This window comes from Chiloscyllium plagiosum, unplaced genomic scaffold (assembly GCF_037043375.1).
Source record: "Chiloscyllium plagiosum isolate Xiang-an unplaced genomic scaffold, Cpla_swu_hap1 HiC_scaffold_35, whole genome shotgun sequence".
Taxonomy (NCBI): Eukaryota; Metazoa; Chordata; class Chondrichthyes; order Orectolobiformes; family Hemiscylliidae; genus Chiloscyllium; species Chiloscyllium plagiosum.
The window spans coordinates 66,081,895-66,094,582 of record NW_028270173.1 but is presented as its reverse complement, the minus strand read 5'-3'; the positions used below and the strand labels follow the sequence as shown (position 1 = coordinate 66,094,582).

At 43.2% G+C, this 12,688-nt stretch overlaps 1 protein-coding gene across 1 annotated transcript in view; it reads right to left on the bottom strand.

Moving 5' to 3' along the window:
• The window catches only part of LOC122541282 (protein phosphatase 1 regulatory subunit 1A-like), an 82,594-nt gene that overhangs the window by 25,861 nt on the left and 44,045 nt on the right, over window positions 1-12,688 (bottom strand). Inside the window, exon 3 of the mRNA XM_043677906.2 lies at window positions 6,422-6,450. Coding sequence (XP_043533841.1) covers window positions 6,422-6,450 — 29 coding nt within the window. The remainder of the gene's footprint in view (window positions 1-6,421; window positions 6,451-12,688) is intronic.

Sequence of the window (12,688 nt, the reverse complement as noted above, 5' to 3'; positions counted from 1 at the left end):
GCCCTCCAAGCCTGAGCCGATCCAAATGTACTGTCTAAACCTGTCGGTCAATCCCTAAGTATCTGTATCCCTCTGCTCCCCACCTACTCATGCATCTGTCCAGACGCATCTTAAATGAATCTGCCGTGCCTGCCTCTACCACCTCCAGATGCCCATCACCCTCTGTGTGAAGTACTTGCCACATGTATCCCCCTTAAACTTTCCACCTCTCACCTTGAAAGCACGACCTCTCGTTATTGAATCCTTCACCCTGGGAAAAAGCTTGTCTCTATCCACCCTTCATGATTTTGTAAACCTCAATCATGTCCCCCCTCAATCTCCTTTTTTCTACTGAAAATAAACCTAACCTACTCAACTTCTCTTCACAGCAACATCCTTGTGATGAGATATAAGCCTGTGACAGGGTGCCTGCATGGGTGTGAGCAGGCTAAACACCTTCTTCAAAGTTCTTTTGTACCTTCCTATATACTTCAAGGGCTTCGTCAGTTCCCATCCCACTAGACCTTCCATAGGCTTCCTTTTCCTTTCTAACATCCCTGGTCATCCACGGTTCATGGAACTTGCGATACCCACCCTTCATTCTCGCAGGAACGTGCCGCTCCTGAACTGTTATCAACTGCTGTTTGAATTTCTCCCACATGTCTGATGTCGATTCACCCTCATACACTCGCCTCCAATCAAAATTCTCCAGTTCCTGTTTAATATTGTGGTTGTTTGCGTTTCCTCAATTTAAAACCTTCGCCTGAGGACTGCTGTTATCCCAATCCATGAGCATCTTAAAACCCATGGTATTATGGTCACTACTTCCAAAACGCTCCACCACTTAAATTTCATTCACCAGGCTGGCTCATTTCCCAAAACTAGTTCCAGTATAATCCCTTCCCTGATTGGACTGCTTACATATTGCGTCGAGAATCTTTCCTAAACGGTGCTTACAAATCGCTATGATTCGGTCTCACAGTGCTCCATCTCTCATGGAACAATTCAAGTACAGGTGCGAAAAGCTCTCTTGGATGCACTTTACAAATTCCCCTAATTCACCTAATTCTTTCACACTGATGTAATCCCAGTTAATGTTAACAAAGTTGAAATCCCTGACAGCAATAACCATGTCTATCTACATATCTGCTCCTTTATCTTCTATTGACTATTGGAAGGCTGATAGTATATTCCCAACAAACTGATTTTTAAAAAAAATTCTAACTTCTAAACAGATGGTCTCATTTGAAGAGCCTTGTAGGACATCTCTCTCATTGCAGCAGGTGATGGTCGCCTTTATTGATTATGTGATGGCATCACCTCTCTTATGCCCTACCCGTGACCACACTTGAAATGTCTATACTCTGGATTGTTGACCTGCCAGTCCTGCCCTTCTTTCAACCACGTCTCAATTGCTGCAACAGTATTATCTCCCCTCAAGCTGATCATTACACTCAGTTACTCAGCCTTACCAGTCCTGCTCCTTGTATTCAAAAAGATACAATTTCACTTTCCTGTTCTCCCAAGTGCCTAATATGTCCCATGTTTTCTTGTTCTGATGGATTTCCTTATTCTCCAAATTCCTGTTGTACGACTTCATTTCTTTGTTTCTTTTGCATGTCATCTGTGCAGACATGTAGCACAACTATTGCTGACTCACCCTCCCCTTCAGAATGTCCTGAAGCACTCTGAGACATCCCTGAACCTGGCACTAGGGAGGCATAATGCCATTCTTTTTTGCAGCCACAGAGCCATCTGTCAGTTTCCCTTACAAATGAGTCCCTAAAAGGTAAAGCTGTCCCAGTCTTTTATCCTCCCCTCCTATGTAGCAGGGAGAACTCTGGTGCTAAACACTTGGCTGTTATAGCCTTCCCCTGAGAATTCAACGCCAACAGTCTCCAGTACTGTTTCTGTTTGAAAAAAAGATGGCCACAGGGAAATCCTGCACTTCCTGTCCACACCTGCTCATTCTCCTGATGGTCACCCAAAGCCTTTCTGCCTGTGTAGTTCTTCCTTGAGATGTGATCAGCTCACTAATTGACCTATCCATGACATCCTCAGTGTCATGAATGCCCCTAAGATCATTTGGTTAGATGGGCTGATCATGGCAGATGGAAGAGACACTGATGAGCATGACATTGTGCACTTATAACAAGACAAGGGAGTGCTCATTGAATGGAGGACACCAGGAAGCTCAGAACAACAGATGGATTACAAGGTATTTGTCCAAAAGTTCCTGGAACCAGTCGGAGAGTTCAATAGGTTAATCAAGAAAACATATTTGGCACTTTCCTTTATCATTTGTCCCATAGATAATCAGAGCAGAGTGGAGTTGCACAGGATTTTGGTTATGCCATAGCTGGAGTACTGTGCGCATTTCTGTTCACCATGCTATTGGTACAATGTGATTGTACCGAATGGGTGCAGAGGAGATTCACCAGTAGGTTGCCCGGCTTGGAGCCATTTAGCTATAAGTGAGACTGGGTAAGCTCAGGTTCTTTTCTTTAGAGCAGACATGACTGAAGAAGGATCTGCTCCAGTTATGTAGTTGAAGTAGTAGTTGAAGGGTTAACAACAGTGGTCATAATTTGAATGTGAAAGGTGGGAAGTTTAGAGATGATTTGAGTTTTCTTTCATCGAGAGAATGATGGGAATCTCGAATATATATCATGGCAGTAATCCTCACAACCTGTAAAAATAAATGCTTGCATGGGAACACTTGAAAAGTCAACCCATTCAAGGCTAATGACCAAGTGCTGGAAAGTGGGACTCATGTAGACTTAGAGGTTTTTTTTTTTGTGTAATTGCAGGCTTGATAGGCCAAAGAGGTTCTTCTGCAGTGTATGAACACATTCAGACAATGATCACAGGAACATACTGTTGACAATGAGTTGCATGTACACAGGTATTGCTGTAAAGTAAAAGCTACACTTAGAAATTGGGTTCTCACAAGCTAGTTAGTTAGTATATGGCCATTCATCATGCCTCTAATAATCATAGATAGAGTCAATAGCCAGAGACTTTTCCCCAGAGCAGGATTGACTGGTACGAGGAGGGCCAAAAATGTGTTGCTGGAAAAGCGCAGCAGGTCAGGCAGCATTCAGGGAACAGGAGAATCGACGTTTTGGGCATAAACCCTTCTTCAGGGTAGGAGTCATAGTTTGAAGATATTAGGAGGAAGGTATAAAGGAGACATCAGAGGTAGGTTCTTTACGCAGAGAGTTGTGAATGCATGGAATGAGTTGCCAGCTGTGGTGGCGGAAGCAGCGTCATTAAGGACATTTAAGTGACTGCTGGACATGCACATGGATAGCAGTGAGTTGAGGGATGTGTAGGTTAAAAGTTATTATATTTTATGTTAGGCTTAAACCTCGGCACAACATCGTGGGCCAAAGGGCCTGTTCTGTGCTGTACTTTTCTATGTTCTATGTAATGTAAACACAGAATGAACATAATGTCACAGTCAGATCTTCCAAGGCCAAATTATTGGAAGCACATTCAAATTGATTAGCTTAAGGAATCTCATATTTTCATATTTGCGTAAATGTGACATTTTCAGCAGCTGCACATAGTGAGAAAGGCACAGTGACTGTCTATTTCCATGCTAGTCCTCAAGCACACACTGATAATAGTGATGTGCTCATGCCTCAGTTCACAAAGTGAGAGTCTAACACCAACGCAAAGTTCATTTTGCGGAGGTCACACTCCATCACCGATTTAATTGAAAGGCTCACAATTAAGCAAATATTACAGCGACGATCTCCCCTCAAACTGATTACACTGAATGGCTCACATTCATGAAATACCACAGTGATGGACCTCCCTTAAAGGTCACAGCAGAGAGTGTCATAAATCACAGACTGAACACAATGAGATACTCACTAATGTATTTATCATAGTGAGTAACTCATATTCACAGCAATACTTTCAAGGATGCACAAAAGCCTTAAGCACATTGATGGATTCATATACATGACCATCACTGTGAGAGAGTCCCAAATACCTGTACAAAACATTGAGGGTCTCACAGGTACAAAGAGTTCTGTTGAGCTGCCATTACACTGAATGCATTCAAACACATATGCTCACACATTTAGCAGCTGGTCAGGGTATGCACTGAGAAATAGAATGGTCTCAGTGTGGGCACTGACAAAGCCATTAATCAACATGAACCACTCACATACTGAATAATTTGAGATGAAATCTCACGTTCTGATGATCATTAATGAGTCCCATGTAAACAGCAGTGATCACAGGCACTCGTTGGCACAAATCATCAAAGCGCAAATTTGGAGGTCACAACCACCTGATGAAGGAGCGTCGCTCCGAAAGCTAGTGCTTCCAAATAAACCTTTTGGACTATAACCTGGTGTTGTGTGATTTTAAACATCAAAGTGAAGGTGTCTTACTCACAATTGACCACAGTGAAGGATTAAAATTCAACACAATGAGGGGGGTGAAAGTGACATTGGTGAAAGAACAAATATTAACTATGCAAAGGAAATGGAGTTGTACATGCATCACACTGAAGGACTTAGTCTGAAATAATGTTTTTCATGAGGGAGTTGCGGTCACCTATGTAATACATGGAAGTATTACCTTCACATCTATGTCCTATGGACACAAATCTATAAGGGGCACTGACTAAAAGATGGATCACTGTAAGGGATGCATGGCCACAGTCTTAGCACGGTGCGCATGCAATCACACTCTTGTAATTTATTATAAATATAGTGTATATTGATAGTGTTATATACTAATTAACTAGAGACAAGATAATAATACAGCTGTGGTCAGCAACATGAAATCGATTTGTCTCAGAATAAATGACCAATAATGGGTGTAAAAGGTATTTTACCTGCCAACATGTCTGATTGTTTCTCAGCTAAATGAACAACTTGGAGCTGGGAGCAAAATATTGTCAGAGGAAAAAAGTGATTTTGCTCTCCAGCAGATCAAAAGCTCTGTCTTGGTCTCTGCTGTCAAACCAAATGTTGCGCTTGATGAAAACTAATTCATCTTTGCTTCATCAGTTGCTCTGACTTTTAACTGATTAGTTGGAACCTTTTTTAAAATTAATCAGAACACATGTCTCTTACAATTCAGTGGTGTAAGTTCTGAACTGCAATTGAAATGCACATTTCTGAAGACAATAAGAATTAAAAAGATCAATTCAGCAGCAAGCAGCCCACTGAGCTGCCTTCTCTACTTTTCTCCCCCAATGACTATTTTCCCGTGTCCTTGTGTTTGTGTGTTTGGAAGACAGAGTTTATCATGGAATTTGAACTTTAATTTGTAATTTTATTTGCAAATGGCTTGTAATTGTTTCCGTAAATAAATGACTTGTAATAAATAGTCATTCTAGTCAAACGCAGAAACCCTTATAACTATCTTGATCTGAAATTTCCAGAACATATGGAAATATTATATACTAACTTATAAAATATTTAAACTTTGTGAGGACTTTGGGAGTAAGAGTGCTTTATTTCTAGCGCACCACCCTGGTGAGTCATGACACGATAAATTCCTATTCAAGACTGCATCGGGGAGGTGATGGCCTAGCGGTATTATCCAGAGATCCAGGTCATGTTCTGGGGAGCTGGGTTTAAATCTTGCCATGGCAGATGGTGAAATTTGAATTCAACAAAAATCTGGAATTAAGAATCTAATGATGACCATGAATCCATAGTTGAGGAAAACCCCATCTGATTCACTAATGTCCTTCAGGGGCAGAAACTGCCATCCTTAACTGGTCTGGCCAACATGTGACTCCAGACTCACAGCAATGTAGTTGACTCAAATCTGCCCTCTGGGCAATAAATGCTGGTCGAGCCAGCGGTGTCCTCATCCCATGAACAAATTAAAAACAAAACCGTGAAGGGATAAAATAAGCATACAGCTTGGAAGCAAAACAAGGAAAAACATTTGTATTTGGTCACAGTGACAGAGGGGATAATTTTGGGTTGCAGTTATAGGAAGCGATGATTATAGATATCCTGATGACAATCAGGATTAGATTTGATTCCCTACAGTGTGGAAACAGGCCCTTTGGCCCAACAAGTCCACATCGACCCTCCGAAGAGTAACCCACCCAGACCCATTTCCCTCTGACTAGTGCACCTAACACTATGGGCAATTTAGCACGGCCAATTCATCCGGCCTGCACATCGTTGGACTGTGGGAGGAAACCCCCACAGACATGGGGAGAATGTGCAAACTCCACACAGTCACCCAAGGCTGGAATCGAACCTGGGTGCTGTGAGGCATCAATGCCAACCACTGAGCTCCATTACAATCACCTGATGATGAAGCGGCGCTTCGAAAGCTAGTGCTTCCAAACAAACCTGTTGGACTATAACCTGGTGTTGTGTGATTTTTAACTTTGTACACCCCAGTCCAACACCGACGTCTCCAAATCATGACTAGTGTTAAATTCCCTTACCTGTACCTGGCAGACTGTGGTCTTTTCATCTACCAGTGAAGAAAAAAAAGCCAATTAATAATTATAGATATATTTTTACAGTTAGTTTAACTAAACGTGACTTTTTTTGTTGTTGCAATGATTCCCTTTGCACACACACATCTGTGCCGACAGTGTGTCAGTAAGATTGAATCGGAGTGCTTTTGTGTAAGCCTCTCTGTTTATCTGTAAACATCTGTGTACACAAAGTGAGAAGGGGGCGGGGAGAAAAAGAGTTTCTTGTAGAATTACACCAATGTGCATTTGATCAGGCTGTGATCCGAACCGGTGAACAAATACAGGTTCCAGAAAGATCTAGGGTTTTTGAAAAAAAAAACCTCTGTGCACTTTCAAGTGGCTATCATAAGCAAGGTAAGCGTAAAGTCCTTCTCCTTTGCTTTAATCGCTCTGATTTGCTACAATCCTCCGATGTTATTTAGGCAAAATCGATTGCAGAATGACCGACTGTTTGCAGTCTGTGTGGGGAATCACTGCTCCAATCTCTGATGTCAGGCGATCACCTTGAATGCCTCACAGATCTGACCAACAACAAAGAGAGATGCTGCAATTTTGCAAGGAATAAGCAAAAGTTTATTTCCTTACAGTGGATTCCGTGTTACTGTTTAACTAAGAAAACATTTTCGAAAATGGCAATGACTGGCTCAGGCTTGGAGGGCCGAAGGGCCTGTTCCTGGGCTGTAAATTTTCTTTGTTCTTTGTAGAAGTTAGAATGAAGCTGATGGGGTTTCCGGCATTCTCTGACTGAACCCTGGTGTGAGGGGGAGGTAGGGGCGGTGCTAAGGCTGGTTCACGATGTTATTGGAGGGCCACAAGTACCTCACATGTTTACTGCAGGAAAATGAGTTTCCAAGGGATGATGGTAAATACTGCATGCGTAGTGCGTTACTGAAGGATGCAATACTTTATGGTCATCTTTCAAAACTCTACAGGTTCTGGAAGTGTTCCCACAGATTGGGGGATAGCTAATGTAATCCCTTTTGTTGAAAAAAATCAGGCAGAGTGAAAATCAGACCATCAGCTCGGTGTCAGTCCTGAGGAAAATGCAAGAGTGCATGATTAATAATACAAAAGTGGAGTACTTGGCAAACAATGGCACTGTGGGCTCAGTGGGCAGCACAGCGCCAGGGACTAGTGTTCGATTCTTGAATTTACACATTCTCTCAGAGTTTGTGCTCTGGTTTCCTCCCACTATCCAAAGATATTAGATTAGATTCCCTACAGTGTGGGAACAGACCCTTTGGCCCAACCAGTCCTCCAAAGAGTAACCCTCTGACTAACGCACCCAACACTATGTGCAATTTAACACAGCCAATTCACCTTGCCTGCACATCTTTGTGACTGTGGGATAAAACCCACGCAGACACAGGGAGAATGTGCAAATTCCACACAGACAGTCACCCGAGGTTGGAATCAAACCTGGGACCCTGGTGCTGTGAGGAAGCAGTGCTAACCACTGAGCCACCGTGCCTTCCATATGGTTAGGTGAATTAGTCATGCTAAATTGCCCGTTGTATTCAGGGACGTGTAGGCTAGGTTAGTCTGGGTAAATGTAGAGTAACTGGCTGGGGGGGGGGGGGGGGGGGGGTGGGTGAGTCTGGGTGGATTATCTTTAGAGGGTTGATGTGGACTGTTGGGCCAAACAGCCAGTTTCCACAGTGCAGGGATTTTATGAATTGACAGATGCATGAAGTGGGGAATCATGTTTGAGAACGCTTTTGGACTTATTCGAGGATGTAACCAAGTAGAGTTGGTGAAGGGCAGGCAAGGGATCTGGACTTGCAGAAGGCTTTCGACAAAGGCACAGAGGAGAGATTAGTGTGCTGAATGGGAGGAAGTGCAGTATAGTCACAGATTTAGAAAACTGGTTGATAGGCAGGAAATGAAGAGTAGAAATAAACAAGACTTTTTTTTTCAAATGGCAAGCAGTGATGAGTGGAGGCCTGCAGGAATCAGTGCAGGACATAAGTTACTCACAATATATATGAAAGATATAGGTGACGGAACTACATGTAATACATTATCTCCACATTTACAGAAAACACAAAGCAGAAATGATTCAGAAAGATTTGAACAAGCTGTGCGGTTGGGCAAATAGGGGACAAATGCAGTAAAATGTAGATAAATGTGACCTTATCTATTTTAGAAGCAAAACAAGGGGGCATTATAATCATCTGAATGGCTATAAAATAGAAGAGAATTGTGCAACAAGATCTGGGTGTTCTGGTACTTGACTCACACAAAAGTGTGCAGGTTCATTAAGTAGTCAAAGACAACTGATATGTTAGATTTCATAGTAAGTTTAGGAGCAGGGATGTCATGCTTAAACTACACCTTCAATTATAATTCATTACATCTTGATGAGAATATGATGCATTTTTGGTCTCTGAGGAAGGATGTTTTTGCGATAAAGCGAATGTAGCAAAAGTTTACCAGATTGATTCCTGTGTTGGCAGAACTTCCATATAAGGAGATGTTGGATCAGTTAGGATTATATTTGCTGGAGTTCAGGAGAATGAAGGGGGATATCATTGAAAGTGATGCAATTCTGGTCTCCCGCCCACAAAGGATGTTGTGAAACTTGAAAGGGTTCAGAAAAGATTCAAGGATATTGCTAAGGATGGTGTATTTGAGTGAACCGAGAGGCTGAATAGGCTGGTTTCCTAGGAATATTGGAGGCTGAGGGATGACCTGAGACATTTGTAAAATCATAAAGTCATAGAGATGTGCAGAACGGAAATAGACTCTTCAGTCCAACTCGTCCATGCCGACCAGATTTCCTGACCATTTGCCAGCACTTGGCCTTCTCAACCCTTTCTATTCATATCCCCATCTTTGAAATGTTGGAATTGTACCAGCCTGCACCACTTCCTCTGGCAGCTTATTCCATACACACACTACCCTCTGCGTGTAAAAGTTGTCTTTTAGGTCCCTTTTATAACTTTCCCCTCTCACCCTAAACCTATGCCCTTTAGTTCTGGACTCTCCCACCCCAGGGAAAAGACTTTGTCTATTTACCCAATCCCTGCCCGTCATGATTTTGTAAACCTATATAAGGTCACCCCTCAGCCTCTGATGTTCCAGGGAAAACAATCCTAGACCATTCAGTCTCTCCCTATAGCTCAAATCCTCCAACCATGGCAACATCCTTGTAAATTTTTTCTGAACCCTTTCAAGTTTCACAACATCTTTCTGATAGGAAGGAGACCAGAATTGCACACGATATTCCAACAGTGGCCTAACCAATGTCCTGTAAACAGTAACATGACCTCCCAACTCCAGTACTCAATACTCTGACCAATAAAGGAAAGCATACCAAACACTTTCTTCACTGTCCTATCTACCTGCGACTCCACTTTCAAAGAACTATGAACCTGCGCTCCAAGATCTATTTGTTCAGCAACATTCCCCAGGACCTTATAGTGGGTGGCACGGTGGCACAGTGGTTAGCACTGCTGCCTCACAGCGCCAGAGACCCGGATTCAATTCCCGCCTCAGGCGACTGTGTGGAGTTTGCACATTCTCCCCGTGTCTGCGTGGGTTTCCTCCGGGTACTCCGGTTTCCTCCCACAGTCCAAAAATGTGCAGGTTAGGTGAATTGGCCATGCTAAATTGCCCGTAGTGTTAGGTGAAGGGGTAAATGTAGGGGAATGGGTCTGGGTGGATGGCGGGTCGGTGTGGACTTGTTGGTCCGAAGGGCCTGTTTCCACACCGTAAGTAATCTAATCATGAAGTGTATAAGTCCTGCTCTGATTTGCCTTTCCCAAATGCAGCACCTCACATTTATCTAAATTAAACTCCTCAGCCCATTGGCCCATCTGATCAAGATCCCATTGTAATCTGAGGTAACCTTCTTCACTCTCCACTATACCTCCAATTTTGGTGTCACCTTCAAACTTACTAACTATACCTACTATGTTCGCATCCAAATCATTTATATAAATGATTAACAACAGTGGACCCAGCACTGATCCTTGTGGCACTCCACTGGTCACAGGACTCCAGGCTGAAAAACAACCCTCCACCACCACCCTCTGTCTTCTACCTTCGAGCCAGCTCTGCCTCCAAATGGCTACTTCTCCCTGTATTCCATGAGATCTAACCTTGCTAACTGGTTCAAAGTTTGGGAGAAGATTTGTAGCTCAGGTGCTCGTTGTTGTGGTTCTGTTCGTCGAGCTGGGAATGTGTGTTGCAGACGTTTCATCTCCTGTCTAGGTGACATCCTCAGTGCTTGGGGGTCTCCTGTGAAGCGCTTCTGTGATCTTTCCTCCGGCATTTATAGTGGTTTGTCTCTGCCGCTTCCGGTTGTCAGTTCCAGCTGTCCGCTGCAGTGGTCGGTATATTGGGTCCAGGCCGATGAGCTTATTGATTGAATCTGTGGATGAGTGCCATGCCTCTAGGAATTCCCTGGCTGTTCTCTGTTTGGCTTGTCCTGTAATAGTAGTGTTGTCCCAGTCAAACTCATGTTGTTTGTCATCTGAGTGTGTGGCTACTAAGGATAGCTGGTCATGTTGTTTCGTGGCTAGTTGGTGTTCATGGATGCGGATCGTTAGCTGTCTTCCTGTTTGTGTTTTGTGCAGTCCTTGCATGGAATTTTGTACACTACATTGGTTTTACTCATGCTGGGTATTGAGTCCTTCATCCTGGTGAGGTGTTGTCTGAGAGTGGCTGTTGGTTTGTGTGCTGTTATGAGTCCTAGTGGTCGCAGTAGTCTGGCTGTCAGTTCAGAAATGTTTTTGATGTATGGTAGTGTGGCTAGTCCTTTGGGTTGTGGCATGTCCTCATTCCGTTCGACTCGGACAACACTACTATTATAGGACAAGCCAAACAGAGAACAGCCAGGGAATTCCTAGAGGCATGGCACTCATCCACTGATTCAATCAATAAGCTCATCGACCTGGACCCAATATACCGGCCACTGCGGCAGAGACAAACCACTATAAATGCCGGAGGAAATATCACAGAAACGCTTCACAGGAGGCCCCCAAGGACTGAGGATGTCACCTAGACAGGGGACAAAACGTCTGCAACAAAAATTGCTAACTGGTGTCCCATGAGGAGCATTGTTGAACACCTTACAGAAGTGCACACATATCACGTCCACTGCTCTCTCCTCTTTGTTACTTGTTTAAAAAAACTCAATCAAGTTTGTGAGACATGATTTCCCACGCACAAAGCCATGTTGACTACCGCTAATCAGTCATTGCCTTTCCAAATACATGTAAATCCTGTCCCTCAGGATTGCCTCAAACTTGCCCACCACTGATGTCAGGCTCACCAGTCTATTATTCCCTGGCTTTTCCTCACCAACTTTCATAAATAGTGGCACCACATTAGCCAACCTCCAGTCTTCCAGCACCTTTCCTGTGACTATTGATGATACAAATATCTCAGCAAGGGGCCCAGCAATCACTTCCATAGCTTCCCTCAGAGCTCTAGGGTAACTTGATCAGGTCCTGGGGATTTATCCAACTTTATGCATCTTAAGACATCCAGCACCGTCTCCTCTCTAATATGTACATTTTTGAAGATGTTTCCCCACCTATTTCCCCACATTCTATATCTTCCATGTCCTTCTCCACAGTAAACACTGATGCAAAATACTCATTTTGTATTCCCCTCACCTCCTGCGGCTCCATACATAGGCTGCCTTGCTAATCTTTGAGGGACCCTATTCTCTTCCTAGTTACATTTTTGTCCTTAATGTATTTTATAGAATCCCTTTAGATTCTCCTTAACCCTATTTGCCAAAGCTCTCTCATGTCCACTTTTTGCCCTCCTGGTTTCCCCCTTAAGCATACTCCTCCTGCCTTTATATTCTTCGCTCGATCTCTCCTGTCTAAACCTTAACCAAAATCTCAATTTCTTTAGTCATCCAGCATACCCTATACCTACCAGCCTTTCTTTTCACCCTAACAGGAATATACTGTCTCTGGACTCTCATTATCTCATTTCTGAAGGCTTCCCATTTTCCAGCCGTCCCTTTACCTGCAAACATTTGCCCCCATCAGCTTTTGAAAGTTCTTGCCTAATACCATCAAAATTGGCCTTCCTCCAATTTAGAACTTCAATTTTTAGATCCGGTCTATCCTTTTCCATCACTATTTTAAAACTAACAGAACTATGGTTGCTGTTCACAAAGTGCTCCCCCACTGACACCTCAGTCACCTGCCCTGCCTTATTTCCCAAGAGTAGGTTAAGTTTTACACCTCTAGTAGGAACATGCACATA